Genomic DNA, 26785 nt, shown 5'->3' on the forward strand with positions numbered 1-26785 from the left:
TTTGGTCATTCCCTCGTGCCACCGCCCTCGCTACGGAGCTTCACCCCTACCACGCAAACGTCCTTCATGCACATGTCGTCAGCCATGTCCGCCTACTCCAAGGGCGATGAGGACATCGACATGTACAATGACAATGAGGTGTACAATGAAGCGGATGGCAAGTAATTTTATGTTGTATTGCTCGTTTGTTAAAAAACATGTTGCTTGTTTTTTTGCATTTCACAATTATAATTTGCATTGCTCAATAGCTTTTTACACTGTGATAATGCAGTCAACAATCATACATGGATGCGATGACCGAGGCAGTAGGCATACGCGATATGTCTTTGTCCACTCCTTTTGATAGTGGCGATGATCAAGTAGATGTTGCTTTTAAGATCAAGTTAGCGTTGCTTCGAAGACAAAGAAGAGGTGGGGGAGGGGGGGGGGGCAACTTCTACACAGATGAGGATAACTCATTGGCTATGACATGACAGAGTGTAAGCATTGATCCAATTGCAGGGACCGATCAAAGCATGAAGACCTATTGGAAGTGATTTCAGAACACTATCGTCGCAACGTATCCGTCTCGATCGGAGTGCTTCAATTAGGGCTTGCAATATTTGGGCTGGTTGTGTGACTCAAGTAAACCATGTCAAACTTAGTGGAATGACAGAGGACATGCTGTTGGGAATTTGTTGTTCCTTATTTATAATTTGTGTACATCCAAATTTGTAGGACCCCAATAGACAGCGAATCATTCAATTTTGTTGTGAAAACACACGAGCCATATGGCAATTGCGAACATTTCTTATGGCAAATTCTTCGAAAAGACATGACAGTTTCTTCAAAATCCCATGATAAATACTGGCAAATAAAGGATTTTGCTACGAAAATTGCCTTGTCCGCTTGAAAAAATGCCATGCTTCCAACGAATAAATTTATGTCACGGAAAATTGTTTGTTTTCCCATGCACCCCAGCGAGCTTGCTGAATAACATTACCCAATTTGTAATGTGCAATTTTAATGTTGACAGCTCAACTACACAGACGAGTTGTACAAGCAAACCACCCCTAAATTATAGGACCACCCCATAAAACCACTTTTAGGGCTCATTTGGTTCTTGGGGATGGTAAACCCTGGGCAGGAAGCTCCTAAGGCGAGATTTCCCTGCACATTTCGGATCCCTAGGTAAATTCTTCATAGCTATTTGGTCGGGGAGTGGAGGTGGGGGAGAAGCTCGCGCCGTCACGTTTCGGCCGCCAGAGCGAGCGCGGGTTCGCTTTCCCGATCTACCGAGTCGTGGAACTGTATCCCAGGGAAAGGCCGGGGGAAGGGTCGGGGTTCCCCGACAGGATGGGTGCCCAAATGCCATGGTTGACTTCCCGGGGCTGATCTGGCCCATGGTTTCTGGGGCCAGGGAATAAGCGGGGATCCCGGAGGGATACCATGCAACCAAATGAGCCCTTAGAGGAACAATTTTAGGACCCCGTTACAAATCTGACGCCAGCTTTTAAAACATGGCAAAACCAACGTTTTTTCTTTCTTTTCGCTAGGATTTGCCATGCTTGCTGAAGAGATTTGTCATGCTACGCAATTTGCCATGAAAAACGCTGGCATCTTCCATTTTTACGGGACTCGTTGATGCTAAAACCACTTTCAGGTGAACTTTTGTATGGAACTCATTGGAGATTCTCTAACTACTAATGTAAACAGTAGGGGTCGCAGCTGGAATCACTGCTGAGCAGCAGCGTGAAGCAAGCTGCTACAAGAGGCACAGGCACAGGCAGGCAGCACGGCGTCTGCTTCTTCTGAACCCAGCAACATGTAAAAAAACCCAGCTTTCCAGCGCACGGCAAGCAAGAATTGAACCACACTGCACCGCGGCATGTCAGCGCATCGCACTTAACCCTCCTACTCAACCAGCAAACGGAAAAGCAAAAATAAAGCTGATAGCCAGATCACACCACCACCAAACATCTTCTTACACCACCTCACATGCAGAATAAATAAACACCACAACTACTACATCAGCTTCTGCACCGCACCACCCACAACACACCCACTAGCCCACCCGCTACACCAAAAACACACGATCATGCCGGTGATGATGCTATGAGGATTAAAAAAAAAACCGCATCATCGATTACCGCTACAGATGGTTCATCGAGCCATGTCGAAATCAGTGCTTGCCGGAGCTGATGTCTAACACCCGGCCTCCTGTGTGAAGCTATTGTCGGTTAGGCTGCTTCTGAAGTTATTACTTGGTGGTGGTTTGGTTGAATCAGTTGTTGAGCCATGCGTGCTTCAGGCACTCGGCGGCGGTCGGCCTGTTGTCCGGATCAAAATCGAGGATCGGGCGGAGGAAGTCGGCGAACCCTTTGGCGTCCGGCTCGGTGAAGCCGTACCTCTCGACTAGCACGCGCTCTAGAGGCCAGAACCTCATTCTTTTGACCCTCTTCAGGTCTCCGTACCGGTTGAAGTAATCCTTGGAGCGGGTGCCCGAGGTGGCAATCTGAAAGATAACGGCAGGTTTAGATTAAGATTAGGCAATAGACGTCGACATGACAAGAGCGTGTGGGAGAGATTGCGCGTACCTTCTTAGGCATCTTTCCGAGGGTTTCCATCATCAGAGCCAGGTGATCCTGCAAAGAGTCATGCAACAGAGGGATGAGTTCATGGTTGGTTGGTGAGATAACAACACCTGCATGCCACCACTGTAGGCTTTGCAGCTAAGAGTCAACATCTGAAGTTGATTGCTTAATGAGAGTACGATATCTGTCCATTTGACAGTTAATAAGTACTATATCTGTCAATTTGACACTTAATAAGTACTATATCTGCCGATTTGACAATCTTACATAGGTAAGGCTTTGGAGGACAATCCAGCAGGTAAGAGCATAGCAAATCTTTTAGCTGCCATTTATTCAATAATCACTGGCTACGGAACAATCTATCGTTGTCGGTACTGGGTGCTTTGTTTTGTGCCAGTGTATTACATCTGGCAAGAATAACAGAGAAGCAGACAACCAGAACAGCACACTTAGATCTGTACCGGTATACCACATTAAGATGCACTTCTATGGTACACCGGTCCTATGACGGTTGGTAACTGAACATCAAACTGTTTCTAGGGCTTCAGTTTGTACAATGGGAGTTGCTTCGCAGGGTCATAATAAAAAAGAAAGGAACCAAAAAAGCGTACTAGCAGAAAAGTGCTCAAATCGCAGTTCCTGGGAACGCAGCCCTTGCACTATCAGTTCACATTTCATTTAAATATTTCAGTTGCTAGGTTGGTGCTGTCAGGTTGGTTGCATCTTCTTTTGAATTTTAAAGTGGCACATGATCCAAAGCGTCTACTTTTTATAGTGTAATTTATTAATTGCCATGACTCAATCGACCAACATAACAGCAGCAGGAATACACAAAAATAGGGTGATGTCTGCAACCTCGGCATAAGGAAAATGGAGTAGTTTGACTAATGTCAGAAAAACCCATATACCAGTAAGCAAGGTTATTTCAGAATATATGATATAACCTTCATTCCTAATGCTACTAGCATAAGCAAAAAAGTGCTGAAAATGAAACACAATGCAAATTATATGTTTTTTTTACCTCATCTTCACTGCAACCTTGGCAAGTGTTGGGAGCAAAGAGCATGTCACCGGTGGCAAGCTCGAACGCCATACAAGCGAACGACCACATATCGGCAGAATAAGAGTACCCAGAACCGATGATAACCTCGGGTGCCCTATATTGCCTTGTCTGTATCACACCATCACCCTGCTGATCAGCCCAGCAGGCATTCCCAAAATCGACAATCTTGCACTTCATGCTAATGCCATCCAGGCTCCTCTCCTTGACCATGTCTGCCGTGAACCCGCCGAGCGACACCCGCCTCTGCAGAATCTTCGCCACGGCGCGCCTCGCCCGCGTCTTAAGCATCTTCTCGCTGAAACTGATCGACGGCGTGCGGTACTGGTTCCCCTCTGGCCTCTTGAGAATCGGGGCGAGCCTCGAGCGCACGGGGTCCTTGGACGGGTTTATCGTAGACACTAGGAGCACATTCTCCGGCTTCAAATCGGTGTGGATAATGCCGAGCTCTCGGTGCATGTAATCGAGGCCGGTCAGCACCGACCGGCAAATCTCCCGCACCCTGCTCAGCCCGATGCCCTTGTTCTGGTTGTACCGGATGAGCCGCAGCAGGCTGTCGCCGAGGAACTCGGTGACCAGGCAAATGTGCTTGCCGTTGGGGCCGGCGTGCTTGAAATGGTCCAGCAGCTGGATGACGCACTTGGAGCTCGTGGGGTCGCCCTTGGCCGCCGCGGACAGCAGCTCGATCTCGTGGAGCGCCGCGTGCGCGTAGTCCCTCGCGCTCTTCTGGATCTTGAGCGCCACGAATCTCTGCAGGTTTTGCAATGGCTGTATCCAGTTAGCAACATGGCCTGCACAGATCGCACAATGCAAATTTTCCATTGCCGACGGAGGACAGTAAATACTACTACTAGTTTTGGTCCCAGTTTGCACATATCACGGGGGAAACCTGCAATCTTTGCAACGGAGATCACGAATTTGGAAGAAAAAAGAAGACAAAGATCGGTGCAGAGTTCTGTCGGGCCGAATTTGAACAGAACCGAAGCAATGGAACAGGGGTAAAAGCGGCAAAGCGCGGCGTTTTGGGTTGCGGCGAACGGCCTCCGCCGGAGTTGGCGGAATACAATAGCGGCTGATGGGGGACCCCCGACGGGCGCGCCGTGAGCGAGCACGCCGGGAAGGGCGGGCGAAGAAAACAGAGCAGGAAGAAAAAGACGGAACCAAGATGAGGGGAGGGGGGTCGGGCGGGCGTACGCTGAGGAGGGTGTCGTAGGCGAGCCAGACGGTGGAGAAGTTGCCCCAGCCGAGCTTCCGCTGCGCGACGAACCTGCCGCCGGCGAAGCGGTCCCCGGGGCGCGCGGCGTGGTAGCCGCCCTTCCGGTACCCCTCGGCCCCCTCCTCCTCCTCCTCCTCGTCCTCCGACCCCGACGAGTAGCAGCACCCGTTGCCGCCGAACGCCGCCATCGACCGATCCGCCGGCCGGCCGGCGAGCTCCTCCGGATTCGAAAGCGGGGCGCAGGCGGGCGGGGGGGACTAGGGAGGGAGGAGGCCGGGTTGGGTTTGATTTGGTTTGGCTGGGGATTTTTCTGGAGTGGAATTAGTTTTGTTCGGTGGCGGACGGAGGGAGAAAAGTGACCGTTCCGCCACCACCACACCACACCGGATCACCAGCTGCCTGCCTCCGGTGGAGTCTGGAGTGGACGGAGGGGCTCCCCGTGGCACTGCTTTATACTCCATGCTCCATACATATCCCATGCATGGATTAATTGCTTGTTTTGATTGCTAATTCACAGGTCATCAAAATAGTAAAGTGCTCATTTTGGACCAATCAATCGGCACATAAAACCCACGGTCAAACCAAAGCACCCCTTAAATCACATTTTTGGAGCCCAATTCCCTTTCTTTAATGATTCACACCGCAACTTTTTTTTTTTGACGAGAAAACTCCTGATGTATTCATCTTCAATCATGGTTGCACAACAAACACCAGAAATAAAAAAAATTACATCTAGATTCTTAGACCACCTAGTGACGACTAGAGGCACTGAAGCGAAAACACAAACTTTTCGTGCGAAAATGGAACACCGACTCATAGCGGAAAAGGATTAAAAAAAACCTGGTTTGCTGGTTTTGGCGTGTTATTTTACATCATGTTTTAGTTTTTTTTCTCCTTTTCAAAAAAAAAGAAGGTTTTCCCTTCTCCTACAAACACCCGCTTCTATATTTGTACTACTTTGAATTCGACCTAAATTTACTTTCAACGTTACTTGCGTCCGTTTTGGTTTCTAATATTTCATACTAATTTATGTTTCCCCTAATAGTATCCGCCGTTATCGATTTCTTTTTATTCTAATATCCCCTACTCATTTATGTTCCTCTAGTAATATTTGACGTTATCGGTTTCCGCTTTCTTTCTAATATTTCGTACTCATTTAAGTCCCTCTGAAAAAATTTGTACTCATTTACGTTCCTCTAAAAATATTTCACGTTATCGATTTCCATTTTCGTTTCTGACATTTCATACTCATTTACGTTTCTCTAATAATATTCGACGTTATTGGTTTTTGTTTTCTTTCTTATATTTCGTACTCATTTATGTTCCACTAAAAAATTCCATACTCATTTACGTTCCTCTAAAAATATTTGACGTTATCGATTTCCGTTTTTGTTTCTAACATTTCATACTCATTTATATCCTTTAGAAATATTTGACGTTATCGTTTTACGTTTTCAATTACTGATATTTCGTACTCATTTATCTTTCAGTTACTGAATTACGTTTTCAATTCCCTTTCAATTACTAAACGCACCACCTTAACAGGGTTACGCGGGAAGAAGTTTATTCCATCTTCAGGGAGCTGCCGACGCCTCGTCTTTCTGAGTATGATACAAACCTTAATAAAACTAAAAGAAACATATAAAAACAAAACCCTCCTGTTGGCAAGGGTCGGGATCCACCGTGCTCCCATGGCCTAGGGCCATCGGAGACGAGGCAGACCAGTGACCACATGGTGGGAGGCTGAGGAACCCCTAGCTTTTTGTTGGAAGAGGAGCCGACGACTTAGAGTTGTACTATGACCTATGAAATCACAGAGGCAATTCTCACTTTAAAAAGAAAATAGTACAACTCTGCCTGCTCGACCCCCCCCCCCCCCCTCCCTCCTAAAAATGGAGAGGTGTGTGTATGTATATGTGTGTGTGTGTGTGATTGTATACCGTACGTGTAAAAAAAGACTCCAGAGTCTAACGACTCTGATCAACGGGCCGGTTTTAATCGTAGGTGTGAACCCACGGGTTGATCAGATCCCTCACGGGAGAAGAACACTTGTTGGAACCAAAACTTTTTATTAGGTTCCATTCCCAGACGTACGCGTTCTCTTCTTCCTGTGCTGCCGTAGGCACCGTTGCGTACAACATCTATGTACTCGAGTTCTAAACGTATACTATACCTGCTACCTCCCTCCGTGGTAGCTAAGCTCCCGCTGGAAATCTCTCTCACGTGCGCGCACACGTACGTATGCAAGTAGGTACGACATATGCCCCCTCTATTTATCTTTTCCCTCCTTCGCTCTACACTAGTTTTTCCCTTTTCTCTCCCACACGAGAATGCGTTCTCGTGTCAGTTTTCCTTGCATTTTGTCAGATTAGAGTGGAATTTGTCGCTTTTTCCCTACAGTGCTGACTGCTGAGTGGAATGTGTCAGTTTTCCCTGCATTTTATTAGAGTGGAAATGTGTCAGTGTACTAGTGCGCAGCCTCGGGCTGCCAGGTGGTGGTCGTCGGCACGTGTGTGTGCCGGCCCGACAGGGCATGGCCTCTCCAGGACTTTTTTACTGTTTTGACCCGGTTGCTTAAGTTTAGCACGATTTGACCCTACATCGAAAATATTTTCAGATTTGACCCATTTCAAAACGCCATCAACCATGGCGTTTTGGTTAAATTGAAGATGCCACATTCTATGGCGTTTAACTCTGGCCCACGCACACCAGTTGACGCCGACGTGGCAAAGCGAGACGCCACAGGTGATGGCGTTTGCCCAAAACGCCACTGCTCTTGGCGTTTGGCCTAGCCCAGTCTGTAGCATAAATACCAACTAAACAAATGAGCACTGGACATGAGATGTGATTGCTAGCGTGTGCAACTGTGTACTAGAATCAAAGGTTTTGAGTGTTGGAAGAAGCGTTTTAATTATATGTTTTTTTTACTTGTGAACTGATTCAATATTTAATGTATAGCTTTGCCACATCAGCACCAGCTATTGTGTGTGGGTCAGAGTCAAACGCCATAGGCTATAGCGTCTTCCGTGTAGCCAAAACGCCATAGTTGACGGCGTTTTGAAACGGGTCAGATCTTGAAATATTTTCAATATAGGGTCAAATCATGCTAAACTTAAACAGACGGGTCAAAACAGTGAAAATGTCCGCCTCTCCAAGTCTCTCTCCCTCTCTAAAAAAAGCAAGGAATGAGTTTTTTTGAAGCGTCGACAAGGACATAGTGAGAACGCCGTCGGCAGGGCGTGCGGTCGTTCCGAGAGCGCGACGGGTCTCTGTCAAGGGGATCGCCATTTGGCCCGGCCTAGCAGTCTCTTTCTTTTCTTTTCTTTTCGTTATTTTTTTTAAAAGGAGGATGACCCCCGGCCTCTGCATCTGGAGATGCATACGACCACTTTATCGATTATTCTTGAGGACCTTACAAAGTATAACGACAATATGCCTGAATCCGCCATCTTGGCAGCACCTGCCGCTACTCCTATCCAAATGATGAAGGGGTGCAAGCTAGGCCACATAACCACACCTCTCACCTAAGCCTAACATCTAAAGCCGGAGCCCCCGACCCAGCCATCTGCTGGGCCGGGGGCTCAAACCGGTCTGACGCATTCACATGTGTCGTTGCCGCCATCTTCCACTGGTCCATCTTCAGAGCAGATTGAGGTGACAACCTTGGCAGGTCCTCCGACATCGACGCGACCACGACGCCAAACGGCGAGCCTTGGCAGGTCCTCCGCCATTGATGCTACCCCGACGCCAGCCAACAACCTCCACCTACGCGACTCCATCTCCAAGCAACGGACGTAAATCCATGCTAGGAAAGGGCCGCACCACCATCGTCGCCCACCACCCACAAGCGCCACCCAACCCCAAGGTTCCCAAAGCGGTGCCTTCAAGAAGGGAATGACGCCATGAGCGCTGCTGCTGCCCAACAGACTTAGGGCTTTCACCCGCGAAACCTAGGGGAAGGTGAAGTGACGAAATCAATCCGTACCGACGCCTCCAAGGAGGGAAACAGCGCCCTCAGGCCTCACCGTCGGCGCAGCTGGTCATGGCCGGCCAGGGATTTCGCTCGAACTAGATCTCCGCCACCAGCAACACCTCCTGTACATAACCGGAGACCAAGAGGAAGCGCGGCCCGACCAGGCTGGCCCGCACGCCGAACATGGGAGGAAGGGAGGCGCCAGATCACGCACACCGACTGCTGCAGGAGCCGCCGCCGGCCGCCAACGACCACCAGATCCTGCCGCCCGCGTGGCCGGGACACCGAATCCACCACCCACACGGCTGTTAGCCGGCCGTGCCTTGCCAACGGAGCCGCCGCTCCAGATCCAGGGTTCCCCACACAGGAGCAAGGCAACCGAGTCCCCCCCCGCCGCCATCCTTGGCGCCCCGGGCTTGCCCGACGGCTGCCTCAGGCGGCGGCGAGGAAGGAAGGAGGGGAGGGGGTGAGGAGGAGGAGCGGCTAGGGTTGGGAGGAGGCAGCAGCTAGGGTTGGGAGGAGGAGGCGACCCTTGCTATTTCTTCTGCTGCCGCCCATTCATAACTTTATCACCCTAATAACATACACGACAGTTATGATGCATTATCATCTCTGCGAGCCTTCCTCGCCACAAAATAATAAAAGAAATCATTTCAAAATGTGGCCTAGATTGCGAGTCTGCTCACTGACTAGCCATGACCTGAGAGCAATTCAATGTGGGTGTGTGTTTGTGTGGTGTAAATCATGAGGGAAACGAGGAGAATGGGGGTCAGCGAGATGGAGCGTATGATGCAGGAACTTGGGCCGAAGGAGGAGGACCTTGATGATGTGATCTTTGACGAGAAAGAAGTGTTGCTGGCAGAACCAAGATGGATCGCGCTTGCTAGACATGGTTCTTCAGAAACATGCGATCGACATGGGATATAGCACAACAGGCAAAATTCAAGCCTCTTGAGGATAACCTCTATTCGGTTCAATTCTCTTGCTTGGGTGATTGAGAGAGGGTCATGCAGGATGTCCCATGGAACTTCTGATGAGATGCGGTGATACTAGCACCATATGATGGGATCACAAAACCATCCATGATCAAGCTTGAGACGATCGATATCTGGATCCAGATCCATGATGTTCCAAATTTGTATGCTCATATGGTGCCGCAGCTTGTAACAAAGGCGGGTGAGGTGCTTTTTGCATAAACAATGTCACATGATTTCACTGGAAATTTCTACCGCATTTGGGTGCGAATAAATGTTTTTAAGCCACTAAAGAATGCGGTGTCCATGATCAGAGGGGGCGAAAGGCAGATTTATAAAGTAAAATATGAAAGGTTGCCGGATTGGTGTGCGGTTTGTGGTATGCCAGGCCACTTGTTCAAGGAGCATGGGTACAGAGTTCACCCTCCATCGGCGTTGGTTTTTAAGGATCTCAGGGCTGATTGGTTTATGCGCAATGGTCGGGGTCCTGGAGAGGGCCGAGGCCGTCGAGGGGGAAGACAGGGTGGCCGTGCTAGAGGACGTTCAGGTGGGCGATCAGATGGAGGCCGCGCATGTGGCCGTTTTGCTAAGGAGAACATGGATTATGGACACCGGGCTTTTGGTGATGGAGGAAAGGCACATAGTTTGGACCCGAATGCTGACGACAGAGATGTTGACATGGCAGAACTAAGCAGGAAAAGACTTGATAGACAGGAGAAGGATAAGAATCTGCTACCACCCGAGATGACGCAGAACGTAAACCCTAGTGAGCTCCAACTAGACATTGTGTCGGCAGTAATACGCTAACGAGCCCCCCTCCACAGAGAGACCCGAAGAGGACTAAGGTAGACGGGGATGAAAGCGAAGGAGTGATTGGTGTGGTGAGAAATTTGGCGGGCTCCTTCGAGGAGCGCCGTTGGGCTCAATGAGTGTTCTATGTTGGAACTGTCGTGGCGCGGGCAAACCTGTTGGCAGTTCGAGAGCTTTGCAATTTTGCGAGGAAGTTTGCCCCTACCATGCTCTGTATCGTCGAAACTCAAATTAAAGGAGCACGTGTAGAGTCTCTATCTGGTACATTGGGTTATGATAATTCTTATGCTATAGATAGTCAAGGTAGAAGTGGTGGTATTGGTATTTTTTGGAATAATACTATTAAGGTTGAGATTTTGGGTGATTCTGTCTATCACATTGATGCAAAGGTTGAGGAGAATGAAAGAGACCCGTGGAGATTGACATGCATGTATGAGGAGGCCCAAACTCACTTGAGGCATCAAACATAGGACCTTATGAAGGGATTGACCACTTACAACTCCCTCCCATGGCTGTGCATGGGAGATTTCAACGAAGTTTTGCGTCCGGATGAACATGAGGGAGTTGCGAACCGAAGCAATGCCCAGATCCAGGGTTTTCGAGATACTGTTGACATATGCATGTTGATGGACTTAGGCTATCAAGGCAGGTTTTGGACGTTTGCTAAGTGAGAGTGCAACTAATCCCCGGGTGGTTTTGGTAATTCATAACAACATATAGCTCATTGAACTAATATCCATTCAAGTTAAATATTTCAAAAAGTTCAATGATTGGCATCGCATGGACTAGAGATGTGGACCCCTCAAAATGCTAAGGACAAAGATTGGCAAAGGCTCAAGACTCTTCATTTTCATTTTAGTGATCCAAGGTCACATTGAGGCCATAGGAAAGCCAATACTATTAAAAGGGGATGAGGTGTTTCTTAATGGTCTACTTGCTCAAAGTGCTTAGTGATATTTCTCCAAAACCCTTAGCCACTTTCTCATTTCCACATATGTCCAAAACCTAAAGTCAAACTTGGCCCCACCAATTTGATCTATCCAGCGCCACCGAGTTCTGTTGACATAGCCACTGCCAGAAACCCTAGTCAATTCGGTCTCACTGATACGGCTCTCGGTCTCACCGAGATGACTTTGCAAACTCTCTGTTTTCCTTAGTAACGTTTTGGTCTCACCGAAAGGAGCGATCGGTCCCACCTAGTTTGCTTGACCAACTCATTGTTTGATCTTTGCTGAAATCGGTCTCACCGAGTTCATGCGATCGGTCTCACTGAGATGAGGTTTTCCCCTAGCCCTAGCACATCGGTCCCACCGAGTTGACCACATAGGTCCCACCGAGATTCCTAACGTTCACATTTTGAATTGAATCTATCTCACCGAGTTCTTCTATTCGGTCTGACCGAGTTGGGTCAAATGTGTGTAACGGTTGGATTTTGTGTGGAGGTTAGATATACCCCTCCACCCCCTTCTCCATTTGTGAGAGAGCCATTAGAACGTGCCTACATGTCCACTACTCATTTTCTAAGAGAGAACCACCTACTCATGTGTTGATACCAAGAAATTCCAATCCAACCACAAGAATCTTGATCTCTAGCCTTCCCCAAGTTGCTTTCCACTTAAATCTTCTTTCCACCATAGCCAAAACTGTGTGAGAGAGAGTTGAGTGTTGGGGAGACTATCATTTCAAGCACAAGAGCAAGTAGTTCATCATCAACACACCATCTATTACGTTTTGGAGAGTGGTGTCTCCTAGATTGGTTAGGTGTCACTTGGGAGCCTCCAATAAGATTGTGGAGTTGAATCAAGGAGTTTGTAAGGGCGAGGAGATAGCCTACTTCGTGAAGATTGATACTTCTCCAACGTATCTATAATTTTTGATTGTTCCATGCTATTATATTACCCGTTTTGGATGTTTATGGGCTTTAATTTACACTTTTATATCATTTTTGGGACTAACCTACTAACCGGAGGCCCAGCCCGTATTGCTGTTTTTTTGCCTATTTCAATGTTTCGAAGAAAAGGAATATCAAACGGAGTCCAAACGGAATGAAACCTTTGGGGCCGATCTTTTTGGAACAAACGTGATCCAGAGGACTTGGAGTGGAAGTCAAGAAACAACCAAAGGCAGCCACGAGGGTGCCCAGCGCGCCTCCTAGGGCTGGGCGCGCCCCCCACCCTCGTGGGCCCCTCGAGCGTCCACCGACCTACTTCTTCCTCCTATATATACCCATGTACCCCGAAAACATCAGAGGCGACCACGAAAAACTATTTCCACCGCCGTAACCTTATGTATCCACGAGATCCCATCTTGGAGCCTTCGCCGGCGCTCCGTCGGAGGGGGAATCGATCACGGAGGGCCTCTACATCATCTCCAAGGCCTCTCCAATGAGTTGTGAGTAGTTTACCACAGACCTTCGGGTCCATAGTTATTAGCTAGATGGCTTCTTCTCTCTCTCTGAATCTCAATACAAAGTTCTCCTTGATCTTCTTGGAGATCTATTTGATGTAACTCTTTTTGCGGTGTGTTTGTCGAGATCCGATGAATTGTGGGTTTATGATCAAGTTTATCTATGAGAAATATTTAAATCTCCTCTGAATTCTTTTATGTGTGATTAAGTTACCTTTGCAAGTCTCTTCGAAATATCAGTTTGGTTTGGCCTACTAGATTGATCTTTCTTGCAATGGGAGAAGTGCTTAGCTTTGGGTTCAATCTTGCGGTGTCCTTTCCCAGTGACAGCAGGGACAGCAAGGCACGTATTGTATTGTTGCCATCAAGGATAAAAAGATAGGGTTTATATCATATTGCATGAGTTTATCCCTCTACATCATGTCATCTTTGTTAATGCATTACTCTGTTCTTATGAACTTAATACTCTAGATGCATGCTGGATAGCGGTCGATGTGTGGAGTAATAGTAGTAGATGCTGGCAGGAGTCGGTCTACTTGTCATGGATGTGATGCCTATATACATGATCATGCCTAGATAATCTCATAATTATTCGCTTTTCTATCAATTGCCTGACAGTAGTTTGTTCACCCACCGTAATACTTATGCTATCTTGAGAGAAGCCACTAGTGAAACCTATGACCCCCGGGTCTATCTTTTATCATATAAGCTTTCAATCTACTTTTATTTGCATCTTTACTTTTCCAATCTATATCATAAAATACCAAAAATATATTTATCTCATCATATAATCTCTATCAGATCTCACTTTCGCAAGTGGCCTTGAAGGGATTGACAACCCCTTTATTGCGTTGGTTGTGAGTTCTTGTTTGTTTGTGTAGGTGCGTGGGACTTTTGAGGAGCCTCCTACTGGATTGATACCTTGGTTCTCAAAAACTGAGGGAAATACTTACGCTACTATTGCTGCATCACCCTTTCCTCTTCAAGGAAAACCAACGCAAGCTCAAGACGTAGCATGAATGATTTCTGGCGCCGTTGCCGGGGAGGTCTTCGCTCAAGTCAAGACATACCAAGTACCCATCACAAACTCATCTCCCTCGCACTTACATTATTTGACATTTGCCTCTCGTTTTCCTCTCCCCCACTTCACCCTTGCCATTTTATTCGTCCTCTCTTTCCCAATGTCCTCTCTCTTTCGCTTGACTTTTTGTTTGCTTGTGTGTTGGATTGCTTGTCGCTATGGCGCAGGATAATACCAAGTTGTGTGACTTTTCCAATACCAATAATAATGATTTCCTTAGTACTCCGATTGCTCCTCTTAATGATGTCGAGTCTTGTGAAATCAATGCTGCTTTGCTGAATCTTGTTATGAAAGACCAATTCTCCTGCCTTCCTAGTGAAGATGCCGCTACCCATCTAAACAAGTTTGTTGATTTGTGTGAGATGCAAAATAAGAAAGATAAGGATAATGATATTGTTAAATTGAAGTTATTTCCGTTTTCACTTAGAGATCCTACTAAAGTTTGGTTTTCATCTTTGCCTAAGAATAGTATTGATTCATGGAATAAGTGCAAAGATGCTTTTATCTCTAAGTATTTCCCTCCCGCTAAGATCATCTCTCTTAGGAACGATATTATGAATTTTAAACAACTTGATCATGAGCATGTTGCCCAATCTTGGGAAAGAATGAAATTGATGATTCACAATTGCCCTACTCATGGTTTGAATTTATGGATGATCATACAAATTTTTTATGCCGGATTGAATTTTGCTTCTAGAGATCTTTTAGATTCGGCCGCGGGAGGCACGTTTATGGAAATCGCCTCAGGGGAAGCTACCAAACTCCTTGATAATATTATGGCTAATTATTCTCATTGGCACACCGAAAGATCTACTAGTAAAAAAGTGCATGCTATAGAAGAAATTAATGTTTTGAGTGGATAGATGGATGAACTTATGAATCTTTTTGCTACTAAGAATGCTTCTATTGATCCCAATGATATGCCTTTGTCTACCTTGATTGAGAATAATAATGAATCTATGGATGTGAATTTTGTTGGTAGGAATAATTTTGGTAACAATGCTTATAGAGGAAACTTTAATCCTAGACCGTTCCCTAGTAATTCCTCTAATAATTATGGAAATTCCTACAATAATTCTTATGGTAATTTTAATAAGCCGCCCTCTGATTTTGAGATTAGTGTGAAAGAATTTGTGGTCTCTCAAAAGAATTTTAATGCCATGCTTGAAGAAAATTTGCTTAAAGTTGATGATTTGGCTAGGAACGTTGATAGACTTTCGCTTGATGTCGATTCTTTGAAACTTAGATCTACTCCTCCTAAGCATGATATCAATGAGTCTCTCAAAGCTATGATAATTTCCATTGATGAGTGCAAAGAAAGAACCGCTAGATTGCGTGCTAAGAAAGATTGCTTTGTAAAAGCGTGTTCTTCTAGTTTCCATGAAAATAATGATGAAGATCTTAAAGTTATTGATGTATCCCCTATTAGATATTTGTTTTGCAATATGAATCTTGCTAATGATGGGACTGGAGATGAGTCAACTTTAGTTAAAAGGCATCCCAATGATTCAGAGTTCTTAGATCTTGATGCTAAATTTGGTAAAAGTGGGATTGGAGAGGTCAAGACTTTAAATAGCATTGAACCCACTATCTTGGATTTCAAGGAATTTAATTATGATAATTGTTCTTTAGTAGATCGTATTTCCTTGTTGCAATCCGTTGTGAATTCTCCTCATGCTTACAGTCAAAATAAAGCTTTTACCAAACATATTGTTCATGTCTTGATGCAATCTTATGATGAAAAACTTAATTTGGAAGTTTCTATACCTAGAAAACTTAATGATGAGTGGGAACCTACTATAAAGATTAAAATTAAAGATCATGAGTGTTATGCTTTGTGTGATTTGTGTGCTAGTGTTTCCACGATTCCGAAAACTTTATGTGATATTCTAGGTTTCCATGATTTTGATGATTGCTCTTTAAATTTGCACTGCGGATTCCACCATTAAAAAGCCTATGGGAAGAATCAATGATGTTCTTATTGTTGCAAATAGGAACTATGTGCCCGTAGGTTTTATTGTTCTTGACATAGATTTCAATCTTTCATGTCCTATTATTCTTGGTAGACCTTTCCTTAGAACGATTGGTGCGATTATTGATATCAAGGAAGGGAATATTAGATTTCAATTTCCATTAAGGAAAGGCATGGAATACTTTCCAAGAAAGAAAGTTAAATTACCTTATGAATCTATCATGCGAGCTACTTATGAATCAAGTGCCAAAGATGGCACCACTTAGATCTATCCTCGCTTTTATGCCTAGCTAGGGGCGTTAAACAATAGCGCTAGTTGGGAGGCAACCCAATTTTATCTTTGTTTTTTTGTTTTTGCTTCTGTTTAGTAAAAAAAAAATTCTGTTTAGATGTGTTTTTATGTTTTAATTAGTGTTTGTGCCAAGTAGAACCTATAGGATAACCTATGGCGATAGTTAATTTGATTCTGCTGAAACATGGAAACTTTGCGCGCACGAAAATAATTTTAGTAATTCACAGAAACGTGCTTTTTTGTTGATTCTTTTTGCTGTAGATCAATAGACAAATTGCCCAGGACTTCCTATTTTGGTAGGATAGAGTTTCATAAGTATTTGAGAGTTACAGATTGCTACAGACTGTTCTGTTTTTGACAGATTCTGTTTTTCGTGTGTTGTTTGCCTATTTTGATGCATCTATGGCTAGTATGTAGGGGTATGAACCATAGAGAAGTTGGAATACAGTAGTTTTAACACCAATATAAATAAAGAATGAGTTCATTACAATACCTTATGTGGTGATTTTTCTTTCTTGCACTAAGGGAGCTTATGATATTTCCTATTGAGTTTTGTGTTGTGAAGTTTTCAAGTTCTGGGTAAAGATTTGATGGATTATGGAATAAGGATTAGCAAGAGCCTAAGCTTGGAGATGCCCATGGCACCCCAAGATATTCAAGGATAACCAAAAGCCTAAGCTTGGGCATGCCCGGGAAGGCATCCCCTCTTTCGTCTTCGTCTATCGTTAACTTTACTTGGAGCTATATTTTTATTCGCCACATGATATGTGTTTTGCTTGGAGCGTATTGTATGATATTAGTCTTTGCTTTTTAGTTTTCCACGATCATCCTTGCTGTACACACCTTTTGGGGAGAAGCCCACTTGATTAGAATTTATTAGAACACTCTATGTGCCTCACTTATATCTTTTGAGGTAGATAGTTTTTGCTCTAGTGCTTCACCTATATCTTTTAGAGCACGGTGGTGGCTTATTTTTGAAGAAATTGTTGATCTCTCATGCTTCACTTATATTATTTTGAGAGTCTTTTAGAACAGCATGGTATTTTCTATGGTTATAAATTTGTTCCTAGAATGATGAGCATCCAAGTTGGGTATAATAAAAACTATCATAGAAAGTGCATTAAAAACTATGATCAATTTGATGCTTGATAATTGTTTTGAGATATAAAGGTGGTAATGCTAGAGTCATGCTAGTTGAGTAATTATGAAATTGAGAAATACTTGTGTTGAAGTTGGCAAGTCCCGCAACATGCACGTATGGTAAAAGTTGCGTGACAATTTTTTTGCATGAGGTGCTCTTTTGATTGTCTTCCTTATGAGTGGCAGTCGGGGACGAGCGATGGTCTTTTCCTACCAATCTATCCCTCTAGGGGCATGCATAGTAGTACTTTGCTTCAAGGGCTAATAAACTTTTGCAATAAGTATATGAGTTCTTTATGACTAATGTGAGTCCATGGATATACACACACTTACCCTTCCACTTTGCTAGCCTCTTTTATGCCGCGCAACTTTCGCCAGTATCATGCACCCATTATTTACCTTCCTCAAAACAACCACCATACGTACCTATTATGGCATTTCCATAGCCATTTCGAGATATATTGCCATGCAAGTTTCCACCGTTCCGTTTATTATGACACGCTCCATCATTGTCATATTGCTCTTTGCATGATCATGTAGTTGACATCGTATTTGTGGCAAGGCCACCTTCATATTTTTCATACATGTCACTCTTGATTCATTGCATATCTCGGTACACCGCCGGAGGCATTCACATAGAGTCATATTTTGTTCTAAGTATTGAGTTGTAATTCTTGAGTTGTAAATCAATAAAAGTGTGATGATCTTTATTATTAGAGAATTGTCCCAAGTGAGGAAAGGATGATGAAGACTATGATTCCCCCACAAGTCGGGATGAGGCTTCGGACTTAAAAAAAGAGAGGCCAAAGAGCCCACCAAATAAAAAAATATAAAAAATGAGAGAAAAAGAGAGAAGGGACAATGTTACTATCTCTTTTCCATACTTGTGCTTCAAAATAGCACCATGATCTTCATGATAGAGAGTCTCCTATGTTGTCACTTTCATATACTAGTGGGAATTTTTAATTATAGAACTTGGCTTGTATATTCCAATGATGGGCTTCCTCAAAATGCCCTAGGTCTTCGTGAGCAAGCGAGTTGGATGCACACCCACTTAGTTTCTTTTGTTGAGCTTTCATACATTTATAGCTCTAGTGCATCCGTTGCATGGCAATCCCTACTCACTCACATTGATATCTATTAATGGGCATCTCCATAGCCCGTTGATACGCCTAGTTGATGTGAGACTATCTCCTCCCTTTTTGTCTTCACAACCACCACCATATACCACCATAGTGCTATGTCCATGGCTTGCGCTCATGTATTGCGTAAGAGTTGAAAAGGCTGAAACGCGTTAAAAAGTATGAACCAATTTCTCAGCTCGTCATCGGGGTTGTGCATGATGGGAGTATTTTGTGTAATGAAAATGAAGCATGACCTAACTATATGATTTTGTAGGGATAAGCTTTCTTTGGCTATGCTATTTTGATAAGACATGATTATTTTTTAGTATGCTTCAAAGTATTATTATTTTTATGTTTTATAAGCTTTTATCTTGAATCATTTGGATCTGAACAATCATGCCACAATAAAGAAAATTACATTGAGAATTATGCTAGGTAGCATTCCACATCAAAAATTCTGTTTTATCATTTACCTACTCGAGGACGAGCAGAAATTAAGCTTGGGGATGCTTGATACGTCTCCAACGTATCTATAATTTTTGACTTTTCCATGCTATTATATTACCCGTTTTGGATGTTTATGGGCTTTACTTTACAATTTTATATCATTTTTGGGACTAACCTACTAACCGGAGGCCTAGCCTGTATTGTTGTTTTTTTGCCTATTTCAGTGTTTCGAAGAAAAGGAATATCAAACGGAGTCTGTCGTGGAATTATCACGTAAGATGTCCTAGCGAAAGGACTTAGTCGTGGAGCCATCGCAACGAGATTAGCTTGAAGGGTTTAAACCGGAACAAAGGACACGGGGAGTTTATATTGGTTCGGCCCCTTGCGGTGAAGGTAAAAGCCTATGATCTAGTTGTTGTGGGATTGATTGATCTCGATGAGCAGGGGCGAATCCGCTTTACCTATCTCTCGAGCTGTTGTTTCTTGTTCCTCAACCGCCGCCGGGTCGTCCCTATATATACACAGGTTGACACCCGGCCGGTCTACAGAATCAAGAGGCCGGCTCATACAAGTGTCCAACTCGGTTTCTTCCTTTCCCTAACTTACAATACAAGTTATACATTTATGGCGGTTTACTACTATGGGCCCTAATCCTCCATTGGGCTCTGGGCCTCTGAGCCTCCATACATTAAGCGCCAAATACTTCATCTTCATGGGCTCTTATGCATGACTCCTTGTGAGTGTCATCCGGCCCCTCCTGGGCAGTTTACACTTAGTAGTCATACCCCCAACATTAGGCCCCAGATTGGTTTGAACCTGTTCATGTCAATCTTCAACTTAGAAAAATTCTGATTTGAATATGTTTGTGTTGACCTTGTAAACCGCCATGACGTCATCTACGTAAAAACTCATAAAGATTTCCCTTTTATTAATTGATCTCCGAAGACCGAGGCGACAGCTATGCCCCATTCTTCGTTTCGGGCTCCTCGATTCCTGTGCTTGCCTTACTTATCCATTAGCCTTATAAATAGGACCAAGAGGTCTTTTTCTTTTCCCCTTCCGTGCTTCTTCTTCTTCCTCACGACGCTCGAACCCTGAAGCTCCGCCGCCGCCTTCGACCTTCAAGCTCTGCATCATCCCTGGCCGCTGCATCGACCTGAACGTACCAGAGATCCGCGGTACTTCTCTGCTACTCTTGTGAATCCGGTAAGCCTCCTTCCTTCAACCCTAGATCTGCATTAGGGTTTCATTGTTCATCCGTGTTTGTCCGCTTTTGTTGCTTCGACCTTACTGTTTCATCGAATCTAGATAAGCTTGACATCTTTCCTTTGCGGCCGAAGCTGTAGTTTATTTTGCCTCGCCATAGTATCCTTTTTGGCTACGAACAAATCCCATCTGGATCCTTTCTGTTCCACTGTCGCCATTTTAGGGCTTTGATATTTTTCCTTTTCCTGAAGTGTGCTAGATCTATAATGATAACCTTAGCTTATGAAACCTATTTGCATAGCACTTAGCAATTTTTAGATCTGTTTTCTTCCATACCACTGTAGGCGGTTTAACCTTTAGAAAATGATAATCCGCCAGGTACCATTAGCCCTCATGTAACCGCCAGCTTTACTTGGACATCAGTATACGGTTTAACGTGCACACATGCTCTGATTTAATCCCCCGGTTTGACACTGGTTTATGCATATCAATCTTGAACCGTGAACCGGTATTTGAACCTCTTTTACAATTTGTCATCAAAAATGGCCAAACAGTTCTCCTCTTGCAATTGGGTTCCCTCCCGGATTACAGAAGAGCAACTTACTGGATATGTTGTGACTGCACTTTGGCAAAGAAAGAGATCATCCATTGGCGAGTCTCGGGTACTGAGAATCCTCCTGAACCTCAAGATGGAGAAGTAGTTGTGTTTATGCAGCATCTAGACCGAGGGTTTAGCCCTCCCGGATCAAAAAATTTCCGTGATGTGCTTGCCAGCTTCCAACTCCGTCTTCAAGATATTGGACTGAACTCTGTGTCCAACATTTGTAACTTCCAAGTGTTTTGTGAAGTTTACATGCAAGAAGAACCAACTGTTGAATTGTTTAGAGACTTCTTTCACTTGAACCGCCGTACTGAGTTCACCGACGGCCCCAACACAGAGCTTGGCGGGGTGTCGATTCAGAAAAGGAAAGAAGTCAATTTTCCTCATGCCAAACATCACAGCCATCCCAAGGATTGGAATCAGACGTGGTTCTACTGCCAGAACACTGATCCTGATGATGAAAATCCTCTGCCGGGTTATCGTGCTTATCGGCTCAGCAATGAACATCCACTGCCTCAACGGCTTACTGCCAGAGAACGATCAACATATGCACCACAGATTTCTAAGCTCCGGGCTCTTATGGCAAACGGTTGAACCGGTATTGACCTTGTCCGTTGCTGGGTTTCATGGTGTATCTTGCCTTTAAGCTGTCGCATGATAACCCGCAAGTATACGGGATAGTTGTAGTTTGTTTCGATAAGTAAGAGTGTCGAACCCAACGAGGAGCTAAAGGTAGAACAAATACTCTCTCAAGTCCTATCGGCCACTAATACGACTCTACACATGCTTGACGTTTGCTTTACCTAGAACAAGTATGAAACTAGAAGTACTTTGTAGGTGTGATAGGATAAGTTTGCAAGATAATAAAGAGCATGTAAATAAAAGCTAGGGGCTGTTTAGATAAAGATGCAATAAAGTAAATATAGTGAGTGTGGAAAAGTGGTGTTAGGAGTTGTGAAATTGTCCCTAAGCAATTGACTATGTTACTAGACCGGTAATCACTATTGCAATTCTATTTGAGGGAGAGGCATAAGCTAACATACTTTCTCTACTTGGATCATATGCACTTATGATTGGAACTCTAGCAAGCATCCGCAACTACTAAAGATTCATTAAGGTAAAACCCAACCATAGCATTAAAGTATCAAGTCCTCTTTATCCCATACGCAACAACCTACTTACTCGGGTTTGTGTTTCAGTCACTCATGCAACCCACTATAAGCGAATCATGAATGTATTGCAACACCCTACAGCGAGAATCCCTCACGCTTGCGTGACACGGAGGGCACCATAGGACATCACCAATAATAAAACATGCAACTCAAACCAATCATAGCAATTCATCAATCACCCATAGGACAACGGAAATCTACTCAGACATCATAGGATGGCAACACATCATTGGATAATAATATGAAGCATAAAGCACCATGTTCAAGTAGAGGGTACAGCGGGTTGCGGGAGAGTGGACCGCTGGATATAGATGGGGGAAGGTGATGGAGATGTTGTTGAATATGGCAGATGTGTTAGTGAAGATCGCGGTGATGATGATGGCCCCCGGCGGCGTTCCGGCGCCACCGGAAGCAAGGGGGAGAGAGCCCCCCTTATTCTTCTTCTTCCTTGACCTCCTCCTTAGATGGGAGAAGGGTTTACCCTCTGGTCCTTGGATCCCATTGTGTGGGAGGGGCGAGAGCCCCTCCGATATTGGATCTATCTCTCTGTTTTTGCGTTCTGGGATTCTGCCCTGGCACCATTTCCTTTATATCTGGAGATCCGTAACTCCGATTGGATTGAAACCTTCGCCCAGATTTTTCTCGTAAAATTAGCTTTATTGCAGCAAAAGAAGAGCGTCAACCGCCTTATGGGTGGCCCACGAGAGTGCCAGGCGCGCCGGGGGGGGGGGGGTGCTCCCCTATCTCATGGCCACCTCGGGCACTGTTTCGCATTGATTCTTCCTCCGGAAAATCCCAAATATTCCAAAAGAATTCTCCGTCCGTTTTTATCCCGTTTGGATTCTGTTTGATATGGGGTTTCTGCGAAACATAAAACATGCAACAAACAGGAACTTGCACTGGGCACTGGATCAATATGTTAGTCCCAAAAATAGTATAGAAAGTTGCCAAAAGTATATGAAAGTTGAAGAATATTGGCATGGAACAATAAAAATTATAGATACAACGGAGACGTATCATCGCACCGGATTAATGTGTGAATATTCTAGGGACGCCAAGGATCCTCAATGGCACACTGAAATACAACTGACTGATGACGAGATCACTAAGTCTGTCAAAAAGATGTTAGATGAACCTATATCTGAATGTAGCAAGACTGGGCTGCGTCCTTTTTATGCCTCCAACAAACCGCCAGCTGTAAGAATTGATCTTTCTGCTTTTAATCCGTCTTCCTTTTAACACTTTCTGATAGCCTTCTGTTTATCCTTGCAGGACAAAGATCCGTTCTAGAAGATAAAAATCAAGACAAACCGGCAAAACCACAAGACAAACCGGCGAGAGCACCTCGTAACAAGACCAAGGTCATAAAGAGGCCAGCAAAGAAGAAAACCCCCGAGTCCTCTGATCCGCCCGAAGATGTTGATGACTCGGAACCAGAGGTAGAACTTGACTCCCTTGGTTCATTTTTCATGCATCTTATTGACAATGATTATTATCAGGATGATGCGGAAGCCAGCCGCGCTGACCATGTAGAGGTAATCTCCCTTTCCTCCGATTCAGATCATGTGCCAATACAAAAACTTCACCGTGCAGTTCGGAAAGTAAAACGTTCACACCCTCTTGCTCATTTGGATCCACAGTTTTCTTTGAAGACACATCAACATGAAGCTCATCGCACAACCCGGCATAGTGGCCAACATGTTACTTCCTCCGGTTTACCAGACACCCCCATTCGAAAACACCGTCCAGAGGTCCCTTGTACTTCTAATACATCTTATCCCTTGGCGGGTTACTTACGATACCCTCTTAATCCGTCTGATTCGAATTATTAGGGAACTTCCAATTCATCCTCTGGCGATTCATCAACCACACAGATGCCTCCACTCAAGACCGTTCCTGGGTAAGTACAATAGACTTTATTTTTATGTCTTGCTCCGGTTTACTGTACTAATCCATGTACTTTATTCTTTTTCAGTGCCAAAGCCAGACTTAGCAAGAAAGCTAAGCTGACTATTCCAACTGATGATAATCCGATTGCTGCTGAACCGGAAAGGACCTCAGAAGCTGCTGATCTGAATGCTGATATTGCTCTGGATGATCCGGTTCCGGAGGGTCAGGACACATTTGTTGATCCTCCAGAAAGTAATCCCACCAGCCATCATGCTGATCCGCCAAGCCCAACTGTTGATCCATCAAGTCCGGCCAGAGCTTCTGATAAACCGTCAAGCCCACCAAAGACTGTTGATACGACGTACGACGTTGTGATCACTGGTTTTGGTCACACTACTCCAGGCAACCCTATCACTTTATCAAAGCATAGTGCCAAGGAAGAGTTCTCTGCCATGGATAAAGGCAAGTGGAAGACGGATCTATCCAGCTATGCTCACCTCAATGCTCAAGATCTCCACTCTGGATACCTAAACCACCTATATACAAGCCGTGATTATGAGGACGGTTTAGTCAACTTGATGAAAGAGCGCTATGAGGTAATTCTTGTTCAAACATTTCATAAATCTTCCTTCCTTTCGCTTTATATCAACTCCAGTGTAGGCCCCAAGGGCTAGTTTATCTCTTCAAGATGGACCGGGACTTCGATAAGAAAAACTTCAACTGTGTAGCCCCCAAGGGCTGGATTATCTTTCCAAGATGAACCGGGACTTTCTGTTGTAAAACTTAACTTTGTTGAATTCCTTTACATCCGGTTGATCTGATCAATTAGGCATTAGCCCCCAAGTGCAAAGATGAATACTTGTATTGAGCCTTGGGACTTTAGATAACAGTTATGAAGAAGCAATTCGCATTAGCCCCCAAGTGCCAAGTGTACAACTTGTTATGTGCTTGGGACTTTGAAATAATATTGCCAATTTACTTGTTCTGTGTGTTGCAGGCTGATTTAACCAGCAAAAATTCTCAAATCACCGATCTCCAAGAAAAATATCAAATCCCACCAAGCCGAAACATCCAAGGCGAAGGATGAACTGAAAGGCGCTTTAACAGCCATGGAGCAATTGAAGGATGGCTTCAAGAACGAGCGTGCAGGCTGGGAAACTGAAAAAGCCGCGTTGCTGAAATGGGTAGAAGATGCTGAAGCGGCACTTAAGCCGGTAGCAGAAGAGCTGAGTGGCTTAAAGCAGCAAATCAACGTGATGACTTCTGTTGTATTTGGTAAGTACTCTTCTTCAGCTTTATAGTAAACATTTTTGACACTGTCAGTTTAACAGCAATTTCTTAAATCGTTGCAGATAGTCGTGTTGCTCATCTGTGCTCGGATATGCATAAGAAGTTGAAAGCAGCCTATACTTTGATAGAACAACTGTATACCGACGCTCAACGGGTCATCTGCGCAGCCTCATACAACAAACCGCCGCCAACGTTACTCAAGGATACGCTAGCCAAGTTATCTATGACTCCGGCTCAGCTAGAAGAGATGAAGAGATCTGCTGCAAGGGCTGGCGCTTTATCTACACTGACTAGGGCCAAGGCTTGGATAGCTGATCTTGACCCGGTAGACATTGGAGATGGCTATCCTAGCCAACAAGAAGACGGGTCAGAATTTGACAATGAAGCCCTCAAAGCCTTGACAAAGGAGATGCGGCCGCTTGCCAGCAAATTGCAGATGAAGTTGACTTTTCCGTCTACCGGTCCAACTATGATCCGGACAACAAACGGATTGAGGCATCTGTGAATGAAGTGCTGAATCTTATCCCTCCAATCCGTAAGCACACTTATGCCCTTGACGTTGAATCATCCAATCTTATAAGCAACGAAGCTGTCTTCCAAGATTTAACCGGGATTGACTGGGCCACCATGGATTTCCAGCCACTGAGTGGGGAGGAGTAGGTTGAATCGACGCGAGATGATCCATCAACTTCACGTCAACCTGGTGATGAATCATAATCCGGCAGCCGGCTTTATTTCTGCAGATTGCGTTCTGGCCAACAAACAATTATTCTTTTGGGCATTAAAGCGCCTTGTAATAGGCTAGTGGAAATACTTTGACCTTCTGCCATCGTGCAGCTACATGACACTGTGTAATCCGTCATGATTGTTGCTATGCTTGCTCATGTGCTTTAATACTTTCATAAAATCCCGCTTTCTGCATTTGAGAAACTTAAATGTGCCCTGGCGGTTACCGCCGGACGGATTATAATACCCAATACAGAACCAGAGTTTTTATAACTAAGGATGTAAAGCAATGAAATATATCATACCTGTGATACTGAATCTCATCGTTGGCTTACCAACTTGCATAGTAAGGGTGATAACCCAAATCTTGAATGTTGATAACTCCCACCATGTTGTGCTGGTGCATAATAAACCATGCTGGGTTATGATAAACACCATATGATCAACCTGGCGACTTATAGTCAATGCCAGACCGGGCTAAAAAACGCCGGTTCATAATTGAGTATGTGCTAACAACGGATAGTTGAAAGCTACGCCGGGTTAAGAAACACCGGGTTGAAGTAATGACTTATAGTCAGGCCAGGTCAAGAGACGCCGGTTTAACTCAAAACCTTATCAAAGGAAAGAAAACATTGCAAAAACAAAATCAACTAAAAACTTGTAGTCGAGGCTTTTCAAGGGCTGCCAGGCCCAAATTCGAGGCTTTTCATGGGCTGCCAGGCCGCTGAGTTAAACCATTTGACAAAGCGTTTTAAGATGGGCCTCCAACTAACCAATCGTCATTTTAACTTTGACAAGTTCAGGGTCTGTATAAGATTGACTTGTCAAACGT

At 44.6% G+C, this 26785-nt stretch overlaps 1 protein-coding gene across 1 annotated transcript; it reads right to left on the bottom strand.

Moving 5' to 3' along the window:
• Window positions 1-1911: 1911 nt before the first annotated feature.
• LOC123113023 (SRSF protein kinase 2) lies at window positions 1912-5253 on the bottom strand. Its single transcript, XM_044534127.1, has 4 exons — window positions 4828-5253; window positions 3595-4383; window positions 2577-2624; window positions 1912-2494 (listed from the first exon to the last, which is right to left on the bottom strand). The coding sequence occupies exons 1-4, from the start codon at window positions 5035-5037 to the stop codon at window positions 2264-2266; spliced, it is 1278 nt and encodes a 425-aa protein (XP_044390062.1). The 5' UTR covers window positions 5038-5253; the 3' UTR covers window positions 1912-2263.
• Between the last annotated feature and the right edge of the window lie 21532 nt (window positions 5254-26785).

Source organism: Triticum aestivum, chromosome 5B (genome assembly GCF_018294505.1).
Source record: "Triticum aestivum cultivar Chinese Spring chromosome 5B, IWGSC CS RefSeq v2.1, whole genome shotgun sequence".
NCBI classification, from domain to species: domain Eukaryota; kingdom Viridiplantae; phylum Streptophyta; class Magnoliopsida; order Poales; family Poaceae; genus Triticum; species Triticum aestivum.

What these genes read in the sequence shown, in the direction of transcription:
- LOC123113023 (XM_044534127.1), bottom strand. Translation starts at nt 5,037, where the DNA reads ATGGCGGCGTTCGGCGGCAACGGGTGCTGCTACTCGTCGGGGTCGGAG. An exon ending in AAGGTTGCAGTGAAGATGAG is followed by an intron (nt 2,625 to 3,594) that starts GTAAAAAAAACA and finishes GACTCTTTGCAG; the next exon opens with GATCACCTGGCTCTGATGAT. An exon ending in TCGGAAAGATGCCTAAGAAG is followed by an intron (nt 2,495 to 2,576) that starts GTACGCGCAATC and finishes GTTATCTTTCAG; the next exon opens with ATTGCCACCTCGGGCACCCG.